The sequence below is a fragment of the Aythya marila genome (genome assembly GCF_965140915.1).
Source record: "Aythya marila genome assembly, chromosome: 2".
Lineage (NCBI taxonomy): Eukaryota > Metazoa > Chordata > Aves > Anseriformes > Anatidae > Aythya > Aythya marila.
The window spans coordinates 132,655,739-132,679,837 of NC_139043.1; the positions used below are offsets into that span (position 1 = coordinate 132,655,739).

Here is a 24,099-nt window from a genome sequence, read left to right on the forward strand (position 1 = left end):
ATCATGAGATAAACAGACATCATCATAAACCCTGCTATTTGATTATACTCAGGAGAAATATTATAAAACACTGTCAACTGGATATTCCAGAGCTTTCTTATCTTTAGAATTTGCCATTAATAAGATATCATCATCTTTAGTATGTTATTCTGGAAACTTACTTAGAGGTAATAAGCAGGAAATTTGACATTATTTTCAACATCATCCTCCGTAATTATTTCTAAGTCATAGTATAAAAATATTTTTCCACTCCACGATTTGTGCAGCTTGTGCTCTTGTGCACACTCTGATGACTCAAAATTTCAATAGACCCTCATGACATTAATTTTTTTCAATGTTTTATGTGCAGCTGAGGCTGCTGGGCTATACATTCCAGGAATATCTGTAGCATCATATTAAGAACCATTAAGTCAAATCACGTGCAAAATCAGCATATACAAATTAAGTTTTTAAATGTCTATGCCAAGTCCTATACTTTAGGATTGAAGAAGATTTAATTTGCAATAGTTGAAGATTAGCTGTCATTCCTCTTTTGTGTCTTGTTCCAGTAACAACCACTTCTTTGGTTTTAATCACAAGTAACTTTTCCTTATTTTGAAAGTATTTTACCCGCTCATTAAATGCCAGCCTCTGCCTCTCATGAGCTAGTAATTTGAAGCAAATATTTTTTTACTTTTGCTTACCATGTAGCACTTTATACAACAGCATTCTGTCTTTAATAAGAATTTGAGGGTATTCTGGCACTTGCTTTGCTTTAGTTTTCCTGGGTGACCACATTTAAATAGGCTTCAGATAGCAGAATAGATGTTTTCAACTTTCAGAGTTCTTAATGCAACAGAACTAGGTGAGAATTTGTGAGCTAGAGATCCAGCTGGAGTACAAGGGCTCATGAAAAGACAGGACGTCTGCAGGAAACCAGGAGATTGTCCAAAGATGTCAAGGACAATGATTTGCAATAATGCACTTAAAAACAGGAAGCTATGTGAGTACAAAAACTGTGAGGGGGAAACAAAACAAAACAGGATAAGCCTTGTTGAGGTATGTTGTATGCATATAGGATAGTGGTCATATATAACTGGAGCTACATAGAGGAATGAGGACTAAAGTGGCAGGAAAAGTTGTAGAAGGTGTACAAGATACACGAGACATAGACAGTATGAACCAGATAAATGCAGGAGAATTTGGGGAAGAAACTTTACAAGGCGACTAGTACCTAGGTGATCATATCAGTAATCCTATATAAAAACTCAGATTGCCCAAGTAATAGTATCAAAATCACCAAATTTGTGTGCAGATGTAGCAAAATCAGGACCAATAAAGAAAAAATAATTAAGGATGGATCATTTATTTTCAAGAGGATTGGGCAGAGAAAGGGAAGCACACGTGATTTCCAGAAGACTTGGTATGAGAGAGTAGAACAATGACAGATAGAATTGCACCCCAACAATAAGCAGGGTGATAGCATTGTAATTGTGTGTAATTAATATGACTTAAAAACTCAAAAATTTCTATAAGGTGAGAAATCGTGGAATTGTACATTAATAATAGTGATGTAATTATTAGCTAGGTCATTTAATGGATTTATTAGATTATTAATAGTGGGATGATTAACCAATAAATTCTATAGCCTCTCATGTCAAGCCTGCGGTCAAAAGGAGAACAGTCAGGCCTTTAGGTAACAGCTGATCTCTCACCCCTGGGTCCTCCGAAGGACATTTTGAGATGATATGTTTTAGTCCATAAGGGCTACAAACTTTCGCGGTGAGTTTTACTACTGATTTCACAAACTTAACAGCTATAAATTGATGAAGTAGCCAAATCCTTAACCGGATCACTTTCAATTCATAGACTCAAGGACTCAGGTAAACCTGTAGAATTTTCTCATATATGAGAACATATGTAAATGCTTAACACTCACGCATTGCTTTATTTTGGAGTGGGTTTACCCTGGATACAGCACAATTCATGAGTTTCTTCTTTTAGAGCCTTTTCTGCACTTGTTTAGCACAATACCCATTGGGCCTTTGCCGTCTCTCTCTTTTCTCCAGCAGTGAGCCAGGGCAATGCCCACACAGCCCCTCTGAGTCACGTTTCCATGATAGCAGCTTTACAGAAAGGGTTTTTGTTGCTGTTTTGTGGGTTTTTTAGACCCTTCTTGGTGACCCACACCATTTCTCCCCAGGCCTGCCTGTCATCAGCAGCACTCCCTGTGAGGCTGCAAGCAGGTGGGCTGTTTCCACACTACTGCTGGTGATTGCCAAGCCTAGAGGTTCAAAAATTCGAGAGAAAGGAGAAAAAGAAGAAAGGAAGGAGGGAGAGAAATGATGAGAGGGAGAGAAATGATGAGAGGGAGAGAAAGGAAAGAAGGAGAGAAAGGAGAGAGAAGGAGAGAAGGAAGGGGAGGAAGAGAGAGAGAGAGAAGGAGTGAAAGAGACAGCAGTGCACACAAATGAGTTTATTTCATTAGCTTTTATTTTTAAGAGACAGCCCCGACCCTTTGTGCTCTGCCCATGCAGAGGCCGGGCCCTGCAACTCCCTGAGGGCCAGGCGGGCCGGCGGGCTCGGGCCTCAGGACCCCCGGGGCACGGTGGGGATCGTTCCGCCGAGGGGGACCCCGATCCCTGGAATACCCCAAGGCTCCCGAGCGGACCCCAGAGGTCCTCGAGGCCTCAAGGCCCCGCCATGGGCGGCGAGGCGGAGCCCGGGCGGGCGGTGGTTGGTGTCCAAGGAGACCGAGTGTACGCCGAGCCCGCCCGCCCGCCGCCCGCCCTCCTTCCCGCCGGGCCGCCGCCGCCATGATGATGCTGGGCCGCGGGCTGGACGCCAGGTAACGGCGGCCTGAGGGAGGCAGGGGCGGCTCTGGGGGGCCTGTGGCAGCGAGGAGGAGGAGGATGAGGAGGAGAGGAAGGCTCCGTTGGGCCTAAGCGGGCGGGTCCCGGTGCCAGGGTGTGAGGTTGGGGGTCCCTGGGGCCGGCCCGAGCCCCCAGATTGCAGGAGGGGATCGGCTGCTGCCCTCAGCCGCCTCACGGAGCGCCGGTCGCTGGTGTACAGGGCGGAGAGGTGAATAATTTGGAGATTTTTGTCGTAGTGTGGAAGAACAAGCTCTCTTCTCAGCGGTCTGATGGGCTGCTGGCTCTGAAGCAACATATCTGGGTTTTTGCCCATAACAACTTTTTTTCTAAAATATTTTTTCCTGAAGAATTCCTGAGGAATGCCGTTCGCTTGACTGCATTGCTATTAAGTCTTAAAGTATTAAATTGCTTCCCATTCTTCTGATTTTCATGCGTTGCGATACAAAGATTCTCTAATACCTTCACAGATTTCCCTTCTGTTGCCTGGTTTCTCCAACCACTGACTTGTTTCTGTAGATTACAGGCACTTGCAGGAAGCTGTCTAATCCTGCCTTCTTTGAGACCTGCAGATTTTGGTAGTGTTATGTTAGTAATTAACCCTAACGGTAACAATGAGCTTTTACAAAACCACAGTATGAAGACTTCTGAGGTGATTTTTGTGATTCATGTTTTCCCCTATTGGATCTTTAAGTATAAATCCTACATTTTTGTTGTTGTTACTTATATAAGCACATGCTACATTAGACCATTAGGACTCTTATCTTTTTAAAAGTAGGTTTGTTTTGCACTAAAATGAGATGTTTAAGTCACTTACAAATTATCCACAATGTAATTATACGGGTTTTATGCTGTGTGTGTTGTAAACATTTTTCCTCTTCTTATTTTTCATTTTCTTTGGTATCTAGGGACAATCAGACTAGACAAATACAAGATGCCGTTTCAAATGTGGAAAAACATTTTGGTGAATTGTGCCAAATATTTGCTGGATATGTACGTAAAACTGCCAGACTACGAGACAAAGCAGATCTTCTAGTAAATGAAATATATGCATATGCAGCCACAGAGACACCAAACTTAAAAGTTGGACTGAAAAACTTTGCAGATGAATTTTCCAGACTTCAGGATTATCGCCAGGCAGAGGTACAAAATTAAAGCTGTACATGTTGTGTTTGCCATCTGAACTTTTCAGTTACTTATCTGTGATTAAAAGGGGTAAAATACGCTCTGTAATCTTAAGAGAAGCATGGAAGAAATCACTTTTAAATATATCAGTGGCAGAGCGGGATAGGTTGCCAAATCATTCATAGTTTACTCTGCTAATAACTTTAGTCAAAACTGCCTGCAATTAACCCTGTTGAAGTCAGTGAAAGTATGCACATGAATGCTCACAGAATTTGAGAACAGGGCAAGCCATTTATCAGTCTCGCATTCTGGATTACAATATATGGTTAATTAAGTGTTCTGGTTTTAGTTTCGTGACTTGAGTTGTGTAGCAACATTTTCCTTTTGCTGAATCTGTTACCAGAAACAGTGTGGAAGAGAATTGTTCACAGGGCACTCTGAGAGCCAGTCTCAGGTGCTGTCAGGGACCATGGTCGATTTCTGTGAAGTTGCATTTCAACACTTGAAGCACAAACTTGATGTGGATGTGTGTCAACATGGCCATTCATAGTTTTGAGAAGCTAAGGAGTGTTATAATTACGTATACAAAAGGAAAAGAGACTAAAGTGTTTGACATTCTTGATGTTTTCACTTTTTTTCAAAAAAGGAAACAGTTCTACTCTTTCTATATTAACAAACATAAATTAAGACTTTTTAATTAACTTAATCTGTGAACTATCTAGTCTATTAAAGAGAGCATTTTTAGAAAATAACCATGTGTCTTTCACATTGTACTTAGGGATGGATATTTAGGAAGTAATACGAAATCCAAGGATGTAGATAGTGTGGGGTTTTTGTTGTTTTTTCATAAGCTTTTATGCTTCTGGCTCCAACTGAGCCACAAGTAAGCTATTATGCTTTAATGAATAAATTGCTATCATACCAATCTATTAATACGGTAAATTTATGTTATGGCTGAGGATATATATGAAGTTGTAAAGCATGATTTCTTAATCTGTTTTCACCTTTAAATGATGACTGTATTTTCAGTCAATGTTAGGTACCTATGCAACAATTTGAGTTTGCATCTTTACATTTCTACGTGTGTTTTTACAAACTGGCAGTTGGCCTAAATCCTCCTACTGTCCCTGTCCTCAAGCCACCACCACGCTTCAAATGAAAAAAGGCAGAGGAAGAAATAAGAGCTTTTAGCCATTACATCAAGTTCTCATTTGCTGGTGGAAACCAGCTCAGCAATCTTTGTCCTGTTTCTTTTGTGCGTCAATGTAACACTTTCCATATGCATTAACAATGTAGGCAAGAGAAAATCAGTTTTTAAGGATTTTCCATTTCTGGTCTTCAGCTGCAGTGCTCTGTACGTAAATGTGAGGTTCTTACACAACAGGTGGAAGCACAAGCAAGTGAGATGGGCAGATTGTTTGGTATGTCTACGTTGTGTGCTTCATTTAGAGACTCTTCTGCTATCCCACTGGTAGTTTAAATTACATTGTTTGACAGTGCACAGGTAGAATGGAGTAAAGGAGGTATGTTTGCACAGCCAACATAGATTTTGGCTGACAACATTCCTAATGAGTCTAGTGACTGGTAAATGAACCATCTCCTGTTTCTGCATATCACACGTGCAGATGGTTTTAGTGCCCTTGTGTTTTCTTTTGTAGGTTGACAGGCTTGAAGCCAAAGTTGTTGAACCTCTGAAAAGTTATGGGACCATAGTGAAACTTAAACGGGTAGGTTAAGCATGTGTTTTCTCTCAAAGTACACTGTGATGCTCTGGCCACTCAGTTAAAATTTCTACTCTGCACTGGGGGAGTGGTTGTGATTTTTCATATTGCATTAACCAGTGTAAATAAAAAATTATATGAGGATACATCTGGACTGAAGCTATCTATGTGCTGGAGGAAAAAAGCTTTGATGTGAGGTCAAGGATATTCAGATTACTTGAGCCCAAGCAAAGACTTTGGAAAAAAATATGGGTAGTGTGAATGAAGCTTCCTGGATAGTGCAAATTCATGTGGAAGATGTTTTCTATATAAATACTGTCTTTTTTTTTTTTTAAATCTTAATATTTTTATTCACAGTTCCAAATGATGGATTATGTGTAATGCTTTTGGCTCCTAGTCATCTGTATGCTGCCCTTAACAGCTTTTCTAAATTAGAATTGTGCACGGAAGTCTGTTACATAGAAAACTCCTTTTGAAACTGAATAAATAATAAAAATAGGAAATAGGTAGTGGTGTGAATCTTGTTGCCATCGTGGGGAGTCATCAAGATGACCTGAAGAATCAAAAATAAGTGAATTCTCTTTATTCTGAATATAGTGTAGCCACAAAATGGCTGTAAACTTCTTTCCTCTGGTTTTCCTTGAACAAGTAAATTTTAATAAGCAGGTACTAGCTTATGGGACAAAAGTAAGTTCTTTGTAATATTTGTATACTAGATACATTACATAGAGGTTACCTTCATCCTGTAAACAATCTATAATTGACATGTATATCTTTATCATAGTCTGTATAAATAGAAAAGGATCAACATTTGATGGTATTTTATGTACAAAAAAAATCTTAGTGTGCTCATCATATTTAATCTGAGCACGCTGTGGCATTCCGTCTCAAGCTGTAGTATTTTTCATAGGTTTTTGTTCTTTTTCATATGGTGAAGAGGTGAGCACAGTGATTCCTTCACTGCCTAGCTATCCAGCTTGGTCGGTAGAGAAACAGTTGTGAAGGATACTTCATGCACCTGTGTGGTACTGCTTGTGGTCTGTAGGAAAGTTGTAGACTACAGTGAGAGACATGTGACGTGCAGAACACCACTTGAAATCCTGCCCTCAGGTGTCCTGCATTGCCACTGGTAGCCTGTAAATGCTGAGGACAGCACCAACTGAAGCCAGGTCATGCCTCAGAACAATGAATGGCATTTCCTGTTGTCTTTGCCATTCAGAATGCTAGAAACTATTACGTGATGTTTGTCTTAGCTACAGTGAGGAGTCCAAGAGCATTCCTGAGCTGTAAGTGGGGTTAACAATTACAGCAACGCACCTTTGAACTAAGAGACACTTTGCTAAAGATGTAGGCCATGCTTTTGTTTTTCTTCCTGCCCATTACTGTAAACTTTGGTTAAAACCTCAGCCAGCTGGTCTTCTATCATCCAACAGTGGGACATTTTTAGTGAAAAAAAGAAGTTTTATTACATAAAACTAGGTGCAGGACTGCTTTACATTCACTGCTCAAGTAACCGAGGCACAACATATCATTATGGCACTTCTTACAGAGGGGATGTTCTTGTTGGATGTGTTCCACAGTATACACAAACTACTTTCATGCTGTATCTTAAAAAGAAGTGTTGCTATTTCCTAAGGTGCTATTTGCTTTAAAGAGGTCCAGGTCAACTAGAATGCATTTGTCCTTTAGCTGCTAAAGCAGTAAAATTGTTTGAATTGCATGTTTGTGCGTTTATAATGTTGAGTATCTCTTTGGGGAAGGTTTTGGCAGCCTCAGTGGAATTTAGTGTAGTATTGGCCTGTAATACAGCTTCAGTATAGGATTTTAGGATTTGTTTCTGTTTCATTGTTCTACACATCAATCTTCATTTTCTGCTTTTTGGCAATTCTGTTCCTGGTTCCTTTTCTCTGTATAAAACAGGACAGCCTAAAATCAAGGTGCTCCACCTGCAGAAGAAAGGACTGGTTTGCTTTAATAACCTCACTGACTAAAGCAGGTAACAGTACAGTGGCGAGGATCTGCCAGCTCATTGTCTGGTGGCTGTAGCTGTACTTCTGAATGGTTTGAAATGAGATGGCTGAACAGAGTGACTTAAATGCATAGTTTAAAGCCAGTGGAACTATGAGCAATTTAATATTCTCTGTATCCAACCTGTATCACCCTGGCAATTACATTCCATCCCATTTCTCCTTGGATGTAATTAAAGCATGTTTTCCAAAAGCACATCCAGTCTTAGTCTGAAGACACTGGGGGAGAACGTAGGATTGTTTGTGGTATTTAGTCAGAGGTTCGTTGATGTTTGTGGTGTTTTGTTGTAAATGAAAGATTTCTCATAATCTTTGGTGTTTATGTTCCACTAAGATTAAAGAGCTCTATGATACCTTGTTTTCTTCTGGGTGAAGGTATTTAGATGATAGTAAAACCATTTTTTCATTCTTTTCAGTTAGCTAAACATCTCAACTCCCGATTCTTTCACCATAATGACATCTTCCCCAGCTTTTGAATATTTCTGTGGCTCTTTCTGCACCTTTTTCAATTTTCCTACATCCAGGATAAAATATGTATGTAACCGTGCCCTACCTTTGTATATCCAAAACATCTGTAAAGCTGTGCCACAGCAGCACCACATCTTTGTCAGTCTCTGGTAAGCACAAAAAAGCGTATCTGGTAGCTGTTCTTGCTGCAGAGAACAGAGGTAGAGAAGAGAACAGTGCAGTCCTGTAGGCATTTCCAAAGCTATTATATGCTAAAAAAAAAAAACCACTGAATTTTATAATGGTAACTAATGGTTTCTTCACCATTCTTAAGTCTGCTTTGGAGTGAGGTCAGAGCCCTTTGAGCCTAGTGTTAATTCAGAGTGGCTGGTGTAAACAGGCCGAGGCAGTCAGTGCTGGTAACAGGGCCCACTCATTACACAACACCAAGCATTCAGCTGTGACTATGGGATTCAAAACGTCTGTGTTCTGAGGCAAAAATAAACTTATTTTGCCTATTCTCTTTCTGAACCTTTAATTTGAAATGTAGACCTTTAAAAATATATTTATTATTGCTTTTCTTGCAGCTGCATGGTTTTCATAAAGGAGAAAGCCCTTTCCAGCAGTCTTTCAGATGACCCAAAAGGTGCTGTAACTTCCCTTTTGCACGAAGAGAAGCAAAATTAGTTTTGATAGTCTAAAGTTGTGGTTGTTTTTTATTATCACAGACCAGCTTTGCGTCCCTAAAGTTAAAGCAAACTAACAGTTGTATACATGAGGACATACGAACAGGCAGGAAGGATAAAAACTAAGAATAAACTGCTTATTGTGATTCTGACCTCATTACAGACTCGTTGAAGAAACACACGGCACTTTGAGACGTGGCAGGCTTGTTTTTGTCATTGACTAGTGACCTGGTCACAGGATCCCAGAACTTCGAAAGAGAGACATTCCTGGTCTTCCAGGCCCTGAGAAGGAGACGTGCAACCATGATAAAATTCTGGAATCCCAGGAAAGAGCACAGACAACTTCCTGAGATGATAGATTTAAGAGCATTAGGACACTTCAATCTACTCCATTCTGGAGGGCTAGATAAATGGGAAGTGTTCTTTTTAGAGGAACTGATGGCCTAAAACGTCCACCCACTGGCTGCCTCGGGTAGATTTGGTTAGATTGATTCCTTTGGGTTGTCTGCTTGTCTTAAGGTACAGTTCCTTTAAATTAGGGTCACCAAAATTAGTGACATCTCTCATACCAGGGCAGTGGAATGATACGTATCTGACTGAAAATTGTATTTTCCATGTATGCCAAACTGTTTGCAAAACAGACTTTTATAGCACAAACAAGAATTTCAAAGCTGTATGTAAGCATTCTGAAATCATCATGTATCTTATATCCTGCTTCTCCCTCAACAATGAAGAGCAGAAATATTTTTCAGCAGTGTGTGCCTTTCCTATATCAGTGTTTCTTCTTCAGCTACATCATTACGTGGATGTATTTTGTTCCAAATGTATTTAAACACCTAGCTCACTGCATATGGAACTATGCAGTTGAACCCTTTCAGCCATGGATTTTCTAGGGTATCTTAAGCTCTTTGTAATGGTTTTCTGTTCTTTATTTCTCCTGTTTGTTTTTTTCCTTACTGGTTTGTTAGATGTTGCTTTTTAGTTCTGGATGCCAACTTTAGTCCATTGCTGAACTAGAATAGCCCTGTCTTCTTACTGCTTTGGGGGTCTCAGCTTTTGACTATGTACTGTACTTTTTCTGAAAAGCTGCAAAATTCTTTTTCTTCACTTTTAAATTGTACTGTGTGCTACAGAGAGTTAGGCAAGGCACTAAACTCTTGGTCCCCACTGTCTTATCTTTTAGGGGATCATTTAACAGGGTAAGATCAGTAAAACCTGGTTTTGTTCAAAGCACAAGTTTTGTTCATGTTTTCTAGGCAATCCCTGTATGATGAAAAATGCATTTCATGTTTTTCTAGATCTATTTCAAACATATCTAAACCATTGTATTTCTAGGATGATCTTAAAGCAACTTTAACAGCAAAGAATCGAGAAGCCAAGCAGTTATCGCAACTGGAAAAGACGCGTCAGCGGAACCCGTCAGATCGACACATCATTGTATCCTGCATTTCTAGTGACTATAAGAAGTATCTCTAAAATGTTACAGCAATTGTATTTAGAAAGCAGTAGAAAATTGCTTTTCAGAGGGACTATTTCAAATAATATTAGAGAGACTATGTTGATTTTGAATGTAAGTAACTTTTCTTAAACTTTGTGATAACGAGGTAAAGGTTATGATGGCTGCTTTGTTACCCAACTCCGTTTTGACTGAAAAGAAACTGAAGTATTTGATACGTTTATGCCAGAGAGGTAGTCATAGATTGCATCTAAGACATTGGCAGGTTTTAAAAGTAAGTGGAATCAGACACCTTTTTCACTTCTGTGGATTTTTATTTTTATATTTACATTTGCCCTTTTGGTGGTTGTGCTTCCTTGTACCTAGACAGGGTGCGAATTTGTGTAATGGGAAAAGTTGTAATTCTGCTGGAACAATACTCAACCAGACTACTCTTCCTCTCAAGAGACTGGTGACCCTCCCCAGTACATTATTCTGTATCACAGAGGGAAAAATTAAGCTTCTACAAAATTTCCATTAAAACATCACTGATGTTTCAAATTCTGAAACAATCAGCTTTTAGGAAATTACAATTTCCTGATCTTTTGGGGCAATCCTAGTTCAGTCCCCTTGTGCCTTTATATTATGATACAGCATTTAAGTTCATGACCACGTGCTGTTTATTTTTTCTTACGCTCTGGGGTTGGACTCAGGATTGCATAGTGAAGCAGTGCTATTCTTTGTAGGATTTCATCAACTTTATTTCAGAAATGATGATCTTTCTAGCAAGCAGGGCATGGGACAGCAGAAAAAGAGAAATGATTGTGATGGTCAAACGCCACCCAGGAGAATTGCATTCTATTTTTCCCTTCTGCTGAAGAATTTCTATTTATTACTAATCAAATCAGTTAAATCAAGTGATGACTAATCAGAGTTCCTCAGGAGATAAGGACACGTGCGTCAGCTGTGGGGTTAGAATTTGAGCTGTGATGCAGAGTTCTCTTCCAGCAGGATTAAGGAAGTAAATCTTAGCAGTAACATATTATCCCCGCAGGGAAGCTGTTCCCTGTTTTCCTTCCTCTTGCACTAATTCCTAGTTGATTTCACATACATATTGCTGGCACTTCACTTGTTTCTTCTTGTCTCTTTGCTACACCCTTCCATGGCCTAGCTTCTTGTAACACCTGTGGGTTTTGTATTTAAAACTTTGCCTGAAAACTTCAGTCTGAGTAGAGCCTATTTTTGGATATGCCCAAAGGCATGTGCCTTCCAAACACCGTGTGTTTGCATTTAAAGTGATCAGCACAAAATACTGGGAATCAGGAAGACATCGTGCAACTTTCTTCCTGGCCTCACAGGCTCAGCACTGTAAACATTCTTTGCCTTGGGATAGAAAAGAACAGTACAATAGAGTAAGCTAAGTGTCAGACTACTGGTAAAGAAATGCTTAAAAACCAGGGGGGTAGTACAGCTTTGCAAAGAAAACCTTCTCAGATGTGTGTATATATATCTCTTTTAATATAAAAATGATTTATTTTTTTTTCTGAAATGATCTAGCTAGGTTGTCTGAATAAAAAAAAAAAAAATGTAACTAACCAAAATGTAAGTCCAAGACAAACAGCTGTCCTGTTTATAATACAAAAGTCATGATAAATTGTATGACTTGTAACAGGAAGCTTCAGACAACATAATAGTAACATCCTCCAAGTACACAGAAGTTCTCAAATATCTCAGGTAAATATTTCACAATGTATAGTAATTGGAAGTAGAAACAGGTACTTTAATGAATATTTATTATTTTGCCATTTGTTTCCTTTACTAATATTTCCAGTCACAGGTAAGTGCTTCAGAAGAGGCAATTCTAAACTGCTGCTGTACGGACTGTGCAGGTTCTGCAAGTTTAAACATTTCACTCTACAGCAAACAGAATTCCTTTCCCAAATCATCTGCGCACATCTGGCCAGTCTAAGATGGATCAAGAAGATATATTTGATTATCACAGAAATAACGTAGTGTGTTTGCATGTGTAATGGCTGCTCATGCATAACAGCTGCCTTCTTTTACTGAGAGTGAGTGATTGCAGTAATTGGGAAAACACAATATGTCTTTTTTTTACTCTGTTTACCTCCTGTGCTTTGGACAAAATCAAGAAAAGGAGATGAGTATGTGACCTGATGGAATACATTCAATGCAATACTGTCCTGGGCTACATCAAACGAAGCGTGGCCAGCACGTCACAGGAGGTGAATCTCTGCTGTGATGTGACCCCAACCTGGAGCACTGTGTTCAGCTCTGAGGCCCCCAGCATAAGAAGGATGGGGACCTGTTAAAGCAGGTCCAGAGGAGGCCACGAAGATGCTCAGAGGGCTGGAGCACCTCTCCTGTGAAGACAGGCTGAGGGAGCTGGGGTTGTTCAGCCTGGAAGGCTCCAGGCAGACCTCCTGCAGCCTTCCAGTACCTCAAGGGGGCCTGCAGAAAAGCCAGGGAGGGACTTTTTGTCAGGGAGCGTAGGGATAGGACAAGGGGGAATGGTTTTAAATTAAAAAAGGGGAGATTTTGATTAGATATTAGGAAGAAATTCTTTACTGTGAAGGTAGTGAGGCACTGGAACAGGTTGCCCAGTTAAGTTGTGGTTATTGAACACTCCCTGGAAGGGTTCAGGGCCAGGCTGGATGGGGCTTTGGGCTACCTGATCTAGTGGGTGGCATCCCTGCCTATGGCGGGGGGGATGGGCTGGAACTAGGAGGTTTTTAAGGTGCCTTCCAACCCAATCCATTTTATGATCACTACCAATTTTATTTGCCAAGTAATGGTAGAATTTTATGTGTGCAGACTTAACTTGTTTCAAGTTGATAAACCGGTAATAAAAGGTTAGCAGATTTTAAAGAAAAAAGTGACAGAACATGCATGTGTTTTTGATAGATACGTAACAGTGAAACCAGACTGTGGGAACTGGGCCGGTGATGTCTTATTTCCATGGCAGATCACTCAATTTAAAAAAAAAAAAAAAAGTTCCTCTGAAGATACAGTATTGGAGAAATGGGAAGAGTCCCATTCTTCCCAATGGGAAGTCTTGATGATAGGACACAACTGGTTAATCCATTTCCAAATCCCTGGACAGAATAGATTCCTGATGATACTCTCAGGAAAGTAAAGACTGTAAGTAAAGGCTGTCTTGAGTAGTCCATGATGTTTGACCAGTAACTTATGGAAAATAAAGTAATTTTAGACCCAAATGTTGCAGTATAAGTGCAAGCTGTTAGATCTTTACATATTTTTTTTGTAATATTACACAGTTCTAAGACTTGAAGGTACTTATCCAGAATAGTTCAAAATATAATTATTTAAATGGTACTGCACGTTTTATGAAGTTCACTTATATCTAATTAAAATACACATCCTAAATGTTTTTTGTAGTAACACAATAAGAGGAACTGTATTTATGCATTAGTTCTTGGCTTGTGTGATCTTTTCTAACTGCCCAGTTGAATATATTTTTATAAAATAATTATATAAAATACATTTTGTATTAAAGATACACATGAAATGCTTTTTAACCTAAAAAATATATTGGCTCTAGTCTACAGATTGAGATACTTATGGGAGAAGTGCATTAGTTCCAGTTGCTCCTTTGCTGTCTAAAGAATTTATAAAACCTTAGACAAGGTTCAGTGTGTGGCAGTAGAAGAGATTTGTTCTAGACACAACAGGTTGATCTGCACTGAAAAATAAAGGGTAATATTGTCTGCTTTTCCAGCAATCTGGCCTGTGCATTCCTGTCTTCTCCTTTATTATTAGCTCTAAAAAATTACCTTTTTGTGAAGTGTAATCCCTTGCGGGTTAACCCATCTGGGCTAACTCCCTGAGCCCAGTCACTGTGTGGTCAGATCATGTCTGGGCTGGATTTGCAGAATTAGCAGACAAGCATTTAGAAAATGGGTAGGGCAGTGAGACTTTCCTGATTGCCTGGAGCTAGTCATTTCTCATGTTTCAGATCAAAACCACAACACTATAGAAGACATCTTTATTAAGCTACAAACACATTTACGGATACAGTCATCCAGAAATGTAGTATTTTGAAAACCCAGATTCAAAGGTTTCAGAGCAATTAGATAGCAAATAGCTTTGTATCAAATACAGAACTAATTTCACCTTTGTGTTCCTTTACCAGGCTGAAAGTGAATTGCAGAGAGCTTCGCTGGATGCAACTCGAACAACTCGGCAATTAGAGGAAACAATTGATAATTTTGAGAAACAGAAAATAAAGGACATAAAAGTAGGTGTGCTTACATTTCAGGATATAACATCGTCTTCATCTTGCATAACATTTACTATAGTTACTCTTCAGCAAGATTAAGCAACAGTTAGTATTAATTTATGCTTACATAAATACAAAGCTTGTGATATTGACTATTTCATAATCCAAACATCCACAGCTTTGCAATTTGAAAATCAGTTCATTATTTTTACAGGTTCTCAAATTCCAAATTTTCATATATTAGATGGTGTAGTATCTGCAGTTTCCAACAGCTGCTGTATTCTACTTCACTGGTAGCTGCATTTCGTAGTAGAATGATGTGTGGATTAATATCAGCAAGATTAACAGAAATAGTGAAAAGTAAATAATATAGTTTACATGCCAGAATTTGTGTAGGTTACTGCAGCGCAGAAACCATCAAACGCTTAGTGACTACAAATACAAAGCTTTCATTTCTCTCAATCTCAAACGTCGAATGGCTCAAGTCCCAAAAACTACAGTAATTGAAAAATATTTAAATTATGTGATCTCAAATTCAATTATAAAAATGAGATAGTTTTTATTGGAAAAAAAAAAAAGACTAAATTAGAAAGAATGGTGAATGGGAATAGGAGAGATTGTTGGGGGGGGAAAAAAAAAACAGCCAGTATTTGATGTTAGATTAATACGAAAAAGATTGTGTGAGTTCTGAACGTATCAATAAAAGCTTTTATGTCTTTTATTACAAACCAAAAAACACATAACTATCTGTAAATTATAAATATGTATAAAGTTTACAGTTAATCTTTCCCCATAAGTTAAAAAGATACCTATCAATAAAGAAAAAGTCCCTGGCATTTCAACTAGAATGTACTCTATAGCATTAAGAAAACTTTGTTCTTATTTGTTTTTAGAACATATTTTCTGAATTTATAACCATTGAAATGTTATTCCATGGGAAAGCTTTAGAGATTTATACTGCTGCATACCAAAATATCCAAAATATTGATGAAAACGAAGATTTAGAGGTAAGAGTAATTTAAGATTTGCTTTTCAGTTTACTTACTACATAAAGACAGTTTTCATACTTCAGTGGTATACATGTCCCATGCAACGTTACTTTTCAGGTTCCCAGAACAAGCTTCTCGTTCACACTAAGCCATTTTTTGCATTTATCCAAAAAAATAAAGGTCCACGGGTTTATATACTGTGAGATTTTAGAAGCAGACAAGAACCATGGTGACCATCTAATCATTCTCACAAAGACAGATAAGAGACTTCTCCTAAATTAATTGCCATTCCAAGCTCAGCTAGTCCCACTTCTTAAAGAACACTTCTGCAGTGAATCTTGCTGTAAAGATGCACAGTAAGACAGAATGTTATACTGCTCTGATAAGATCATCTAAAGACTAATTACTCCATTAAAAATCTCTATCTTCTTTCTGTTCTGAGTTCTGTTTTCTTTTTTCATCTTGCAGTTGTTATTTTTCATTACACTGTATGCCATAGCAATCTTGTACTGCTGTAGTTTCACAATTAAAAGGGCATGTGACACCACTTCAGAAATATTCCTTAAGTCAGTATTTTACCTTTCACAGCTAGGTTTCTGGTTTCATATTAGAGTTCTTGCTGATTTGACAAGATACGCTTTCTATACAAATACTGACTTACCATAATTCTACTCTCCTCCTTCACATTATTAATAAGGTCCTGCATGAATAGTTCTATTATTTTTAGTATCAGGCTGATAGTCCTACGATTTACTCTTTTTGGCTGTTGGAAAGAACTTGTCAGTATAATGGATACCACATTCTCCCCTGTGTTCTAAGGGTTTTCCAAAATAGTTCTTGAGCTGCAGATCACTTGAACATTTCAGACAAAATTCCTGACGTAGCTGTGACTGGCAGCAAGGATTTGCTTGTGAAGGGGCCAAGAGTTCATCTTCCCAAGAACTGGAGAGCCTGAGGTGGAGCTGCTGCAGTTTATAGCTCTAGCTCTGGGTTAGCCTGAAGCTCAGCTCTGTATTTTGATGGGAAACCACTGCAGTTTTTCACTTGTGAATCCCCTCAGATATCTGAAGAATGTTTACATTGACCACATAAATGTTTTGATAATGTCTTAGGTTGAGCAAGGATGTTATTTCAGCTAAAAGCAATCGCTCCAAGCTACAGCTAGTGCATCTATCTAGAGCAGGGCTAATTGCCCAATGCTGAGTTTTCGTTAGCTTCAGTCTTGGTGAGGGTATCATGACACCAAAGTAACAGCTTTCTTCATTTGAACAGGTTTTTCGGAGCTCACTTTACCCACCAGACTATCAGTCTCGCTTAGACATAGTTCGTGCAAACTCAAAGTCCCCCTTGCAAAGAACCGGCTCCTTAAAATCTTCATTGAAGACAGTACAGGTAAGAAAGAAAGATTAAATGCCAGCTCACTATGTTCATTAAAAGAATGTCTTAAGGAGAACCTTAGCTAATGTAAATGAGTCTGCTCTCTTCAGTGAATTCAGGACAAAGTGATTTCCAGTGATACCATTTCTTTCATTAGTGAACTCTGGCATCTTGTACAGCAAAGATCTAGGAGCTTCTTGGGAACAGAAGTGCTGTTCTTTAAGTAACATTTCCATTTTCTTTGTCACAGTGGATTCTCTACCACGTGGTGACTCAGATTAGCGATCCCTCCTAGAGCAAAGCAAAACACTGACCTACACACCTTCAAATTCAAATTCAAAGCAGATGAAGGAAAAGGAAGATGATTAAAAAAAAAAGGCAAAACAGCTAACAGTGTTACTGCTTTTGACCTAGCTACCTTGCAAAAATCTTTGACTGTTGTTTGCAGCAGTAAGCTTACAGACATCATCACAAAATGACTGAATTTTTTCTTCATTGCAGCTTTAATCATGTAACTGAGGTGATTCGTTAGCAGTGGTTCAGTTACCGAGATGGCCAGATATAAAATGTACACATCCCGTCTTCCTTCTTTGGATGCATTGGTTTTGTAACAGTGGAAAGTTTTCTTCACTGCACTACCCCTTCTCTGCTCCTCTCAACACTTAAAGGATCATTACAGTTGAGTTACTCTGTTAATGAAAGTGTGAGTCATGCCATTTGAAAAGATAAAAGAATCCTGTATTTCAGGGCATGGAGACCAATGTTAGCATTAAGATTCCCTACCTCTTTACCAAACAACCAAATTTCAGGTATTTCAGATTCGTGGGCTGTGTTTTGTTTTGTTTTGTTTTCCAGAAAGTATTTAACCATTCATTTTCTGAAGCCCAGAGAGAGCTGTCAGAAATCCGTTGCCACGTTCCTTGAGAATTCCCTGTGGTACCATAAAACTGTCCCAGTGTTACGGAAGTATTTGTAATTACTTCGAGGTGCCACAGCTAGCTGTATTTTGGGACTGTCTTTAGAAAAACAGAAATCTGAATGTGTGTATGCTCAGAGGTGGTGTGGGCTCCATTTTGACTAACTTGCAAGTTTACCTCTCTTTCAGCTATATTTAGGTGTTCACGTTCTCTTAACCTATTAATGAAATATCTGAGAGAAATGAGACCTAGGGGGAAACAATGCCATCTTACTGTGCTAGGCAACGGATCCAGAGCAGGGGTGGAGTGCCTTAATGCAGTCACTAGAGGGCAGTAAAAAGACGCAGACATCTTGTTGGGCACCCACACACACACACGTTGCCCTTTTTGGTTCTGTAGTTAGTATGCTTGCATCAGAACCGGCACCTTGAATTACACTAGGGGCTGCAGTCTCTTAAACCCACCTCCAAACATTCACTAGCAAAAAACGCTGCTTTCAGCAGAGCCTTCAGGTGAGTGGTTTTATCTTTCTGGGGATCTTCCATTCCCAAAGTTTTCACATTTGTTTGATTTCATGCATCACAACGATATTTTACTGACTACATAAAGCAGTAGTTTGGAATTTTCAATTTAAAGCAGTATAATATACTATTATATATACTATTATATATATATTTCCTGTGTCAGAAATCTGAAGTACCCCTAGAGCTGGATTCACTTTGGAGAAAGTACCGCCTCCTTTTAAAATTCTAGTGCCTTGATTTGAGGTCTAACTTGGTCAAGCAACAAAATAATTTGACATGTGTCCCATCACTTACAGGATGGCTCCCCATCATGAGAAGAACTTTTCAGAGAATTTTAAATATATTTTTTAAACGGGAGTATTACAGATATTTAGTTTTACAAAAGTGCTGAAAAGGCTATTTAAGTTTTTATAAAAATCCTTAGTGAATCCCTGCATTTTGCCCTTTCATCAGCAGTTTTTCTCTAGTTTTCATTGTCTTGATTCAGGTTGGTTTGCTGTATTTTAGACAAAACTATAGCAGAAAATAATGACTTCTAGGTACTTTATTCAGATTTAGCTACAAGGGTTTTAGGCACATGCATTTAACTGTTTTGCACCTGTTCTTCTAGGGCAGAAAAATATTTTAACCATGGCTGAAACTACGCAGCAAAGTGTTCCAACACTGCCCACTGTGTAAGACATGAAGAGAGAATGGCATGAGTAGAAAATTGCCATGCTTTCTGTAGCACAAGCAGTGAAGCATGCGGCTGAACAGCATGAGCAGGGGGACAGCCATCACCTACATGCAAACTTAGGAGCATTCATTTTCACATAAAATAGCTTAGGACAAGAAACAACAAATTATCAAGTTCCATTACATTTTTTAAAAGCAAATGAGTTTTTCAGGTACTGGTACGTTCTAGCTTTATGGCAAAAATAACATGCGTTTAAACTGCCTCATTTCCTTTCTCATTTTCCTTACTCTGATCCATTTTGGTTCTCAGGTTAGCCACCAGCTTACCTCCATCAGTGAAAGTATTTAGTTTGCTCTTTATTTAATTACAGAGTGGTCAGAGATACCTGACTAGCGAGTAGAAAGACCCCAAACGAGCACCTCATATTCCAAGAGAGGGGAAGCTTTTATTCAGAAATATGATTGAAGTTCTTGAGAACTTCAGATGCTCTTAAATAGAGGAGGAAGAAAAAAAATAAAAAGAGGGGGAAGAAAGAAAAAAAAGAGCTTGGAAGATTAGTCTGTTGAAATGAAGCTACCTTACCAGGCTCAATTTGTGGCACTCCTTTATCTTCAATTCCAAATCAGTGTCATTGTCTCTGTCTTCTTTCCCAGAACGAATTGCTGCATTAGGCATTCACACTCAAGTTAACCCAGTTCCATCTAATGATTAACTCCATTTTCTGTTAAGTTCAAAAATTTGCAACCAAGTACTTGCTTAAAGCTGAATCATATATTTCGTGAGCATCAACACCACTAAGGATTCTTCTGCTTTCGTTAGTTCACTAATTACACAGTTTGCTTTATGCACACACCAAGTTTTTTTGTTATGTACATAGCTGTATAAATTAAGAGATCTCACAAGTCTGAATTTAATAACCGGTTTTTAAGAACCCTTAAAATAGGAGGTTGAGAATAAAAGGGCAAGTTTTGTCTTCAGTACTGAAGTTTGTGTATGTAGCCACATGTGAGAAAACTCAGGAAACATTAGAGCTGCAGATGCCCTCAGAGAACTGCTGAACCCAAAATCATTTTTGAAAAGCATTCTAGATGATTCAGATAGCTATCTTTCTTAACGTTCCTTTTTCAGGGGGGAAAAAAGGTATTCTACTTTAAATTGTAAATGTTCCATCTTCTATGAATACTCTCTCTTTAGTAGGAATTAGAGCTCTCATTAGAAGAAAGTACTGATGGCAGAGCCTTTCAGATAAGATGAAAGCTTAGCAGCTGGCATTTTATTATTATTTTTTAATATTTGATGAACCATAAAAGGACTGAAGTTACCACTCTGAAGGGCAAGCACTGGTGGTCAGGGAAACAAGTTCATATATGAACCAAGACTTCTGGTAAAGTCTCTAATTTATTCTCAGAAACAGTTTAGAGCAGCACAGTGTTCAGCTTTTCATTTAACTGAAGAGGTTTGATGTCTTCAAGATTATGCCTTAACACTCACCTTCAACCTGCCGTCTAGGGAGCCAACCAGCAAAAACCTAACACCCTGTTGCTTTTTAACATTAATTCAATTACTACATAGCTTTCCCTGCCATGTAATAGCTTTCAGGAGTATGGGGATTTTTAGCTTTCAAGATTCATCTACTGATTTTCTAGTTGGTGCTCCGTTACCTTTCTGTTGGCATGCTGCACTTTACCATAAATTGCAGGATTAAGGGATAAAGACCACCACCAAACACCCAACCTACAAGACTTGAAATGCCAACAGAGACGTTTTCCTTCCAGCATTAGATACATACTTGATTTACTTTTGTTGTATTTTCCTTTTAGATTTCCAACAGCATGCCAAGGAAAGAGGAGGAGGAAGAGGAGGAAGATGATGATGAAGACGATGATGATGAGGAAGAACTTTAGATGCTACAAAGAGATGTAACAAAACTGTTCCAAATGTCTTTTTTTCTTAACTGACTGGAAAACAGAAAAGACTTCCCTTTACCTAAAGGTTTTTATGTATTAATTACAATATTAAAAACTTCCCTGAGGTTGTATTTTTTTAAAAATTCCATCAGGAGCAAGAATTGCTACTAATAGTAGTGTATTCTACAGACAACAAATGACCGGTTTCAAAGAAATGGAATTAGGTTTGCTGCAAGTGGACAATTTCAGCAGCTAGGAAATGAAAACTGTAAATAGTATCTTCTATTAGATATGCATAGGTGCTATATTGCAGTCACAGTTGCTTAAACTTCTATGACAAATGACACTGAAAAACTGCACGAAGCTGACAAGCAGTTATGAACGTAAGGGTTTTGCTTGTTACTTTGCCAATATATTGCCACATTCTCTAGCTACACACCTCTCTGTTCAGTAAATCCTCTAGTGGTACCTGTCCTAACTGGTTTTATCCATCCTAAAGTAACAATCCTGTTACATTTCATTTCATTTTGTTACACACCCTGGATTACAGAAGGCAGAGCGGGGCATATTGTTCTCTCATTATTTTCCTGAGACTTGTCTAAGATGACTTTTGATTCCTTTATACACGCACAATGAAGCATTAACTATTAAGGGCCTAGCCCAGGATCTTGTTTTAATACTGCATTGCTTTTAAATAAAAGTGCCTTCATACTAAAATTAGGTAATATTTTATATAGCTGACATTTATTATGAATTGACATTCTGTATATATAGTTTGTTTCCTGTGTTTATTTGGTTGATTCAGTTATCATTTCCATCCAATGCATCAGAAATTACACATTTTGAGTGTAATTTCCAGGTCTAGTATCTGCTAAATGTGTAAGATTTTCATTACTACAAAAAAAATGAACATTTTTAAAGGTTTTTGAGATGTTAAGCACACGTATAAAGCCAGAATTTAAACCTGTAACTGGGAAAACAATTTCGAGTTATAAGCAAATACTCTCAGTTAAGGAAATAAACTATGAAATGATTTTTTTAATATTGATGCTGTGTGTGTTCACTGATGCAAAGCATGCAACACAATTGTTTTAACAGGTGAGAAAACAGGTTTTGCCAAAAATTAACATGAGGAAAATAGAAGTGAAAATGTCAGTATAGAGGGCTCTGGTTTAAACCCAGAAAATAGTTTTACCAATGAATTATGTACTATCATCACTTACCTACCATTGACAAGAAGCAAAATGCTAATGACCAGAAATAGCAATGACCAGAATTGGTAATGACCAGAATTTAGCAGAATGCCAAAATGCATTTAGGAAACGAATTCCCTTCTATTTCAGCAAGTAGGGCACTTAGATAGATATTGGTATCGTTACTGATCATTGCCACTTTTCCATTTCATATTCTGTCAAGTCATGTAGTGCACGTCCTAAATACCTGGTTCATTTAATGCCTTTATCAGTATGCTCTAGGTATGTGCGAATAGGAATTATTTCTGTACCGTGTCTTGAAAAAGGGATTCTTAATAAAGAATGAAATAGCATTTACATCAACTTCCAACTAAAAGATCGGTTTTAAGATACAGAAAGGGTTTTTCTTTCCTGAGCAGCTTCTCTACCTCACAAGAAGTTTACTTTAAGACCTACAGAAAGGGAGAAATATCAGTGTCGGGCAACTTTGTTCTCCTACACGTATGTCTGAAGTTTGAATGATGGACAGAAACTTTGTGAGCTCGAAACTAGGGACATAAAAGCCAATACACGAGTTAATGCATTTTAAAACCACAAGAATTCAGAATGTAGCTACAGAATGAAACATTACCTAAGGATACTTTTGCAAAGATTATTCTGATGAATTAAGTGCTTATTTCAAGACTCAGTACTCCCTTTGTTCATGCACATTTTTGTCCCGACACCTAGATGATGCAGGCTCTTATGAAGAGGTTTTTTTCAGACTGTCATAAGTTACGGCTTTCCTGAATGCCTCAAGCTGCTTCCTATGTGATCAGTATTACTAGTTTTTGAAGCCACAGACTGTTCTTTAAATATAACTTTTGGACAATGGTAGCAAAAGCAACCACAGATTAAGTGTAACTAAGGCAACTAGATGGATTCCAGATCAACAGCACAAACTGCAGCATTTCCTTTGTTCTTTTACTGGATGGATGGTGCTTAAAAAGGAAGAGCAATAATTCACACCGTGTAATTACACACTGCTGTCACTGATGTGTCCTTTACTCTGAGTGCCTCCAAAGCTTAAACATCTGAACTATTTGCAGCAGGGAACGCTATCAATCACCACACCATGCACTTGTACCAGCCTATGCAAGCAGAGACAGAATTCAATGCAAACTAGATACACACGTCCCAGTTAAAAACAAAAATACTAACTGGAAAATGGGTAAAAATTGAGAATCAACTACCCTATTAACCTTACTAACTGATGTATTGGCATCCTTCTCTAATTTCCCTGGGCTTCAGATCATCTACACATCCTTTGAAGCAGAGCTTTATGTACTTCACAAAAATGAATCTGGTCTATCAATTAGACATTTCATAGATTAACCTAGAGCAGTCATTACCTCTCATCTGTAATTTAAGATTAAGTAGCCACAGGGCAAACAAGGAATGCTTTAAAATACCTTAATTAAGATTTCTGCCATTATAAGCTTTGGGACTCTTTTCACGTATCCACTAGGGTAAAAAAAAAAAAAAAAAAAAAAAAAGTTACCATTCCCCAAATTAATAGTTCTTTGTCAGCAGTTACTCAAAATTTCTTGAGAGTAGACAATGCCCTTGGAGTAGGCTTTTCCCAAAACAATCTCACACCTAACCAACGAATGACCCACTAAATTACCTTGTCCTTCCAGTCTCCAAATCCTGCTTCTTACAAAAATGTGTGTATGTGCACAGAGCAACGCTGCTCTAGAGGCACGGTAAAAAATTTACCAATTTATATTCAGGATTTGACAACCCCCTATTTTGGTGTTTTTAAATTCTTCCAGCTACTCCACATTACCTGGAGGAGAAAATAGTCGCTTTCTTTCTTTACAAAACAACAGCAGGTAACAGAGGCAGGAATTAGTAGTAAAAATGTTAGCTTACAGAAAAAAACAGTTTTCAACGGTGTGATTAGAACATGTAACTTTATTTTGAGGA

The 24,099-nt window shown here is 38.3% G+C and overlaps 1 protein-coding gene across 1 annotated transcript; it reads left to right on the forward strand.

Moving 5' to 3' along the window:
* Positions 1-2,639: 2,639 nt before the first annotated feature.
* CIBAR1 (CBY1 interacting BAR domain containing 1) lies at positions 2,640-22,813 on the forward strand. The gene is made up of 8 exons (XM_082755271.1): positions 2,640-2,827; positions 3,758-3,992; positions 5,633-5,701; positions 10,191-10,292; positions 14,462-14,566; positions 15,442-15,555; positions 16,810-16,929; positions 20,852-22,813. Exons 1-8 carry the CDS (start codon positions 2,796-2,798, stop codon positions 20,933-20,935), a joined length of 861 nt encoding a protein of 286 aa, XP_082611397.1. The 5' UTR covers positions 2,640-2,795; the 3' UTR covers positions 20,936-22,813.
* Positions 22,814-24,099: the final 1,286 nt, after the last annotated feature.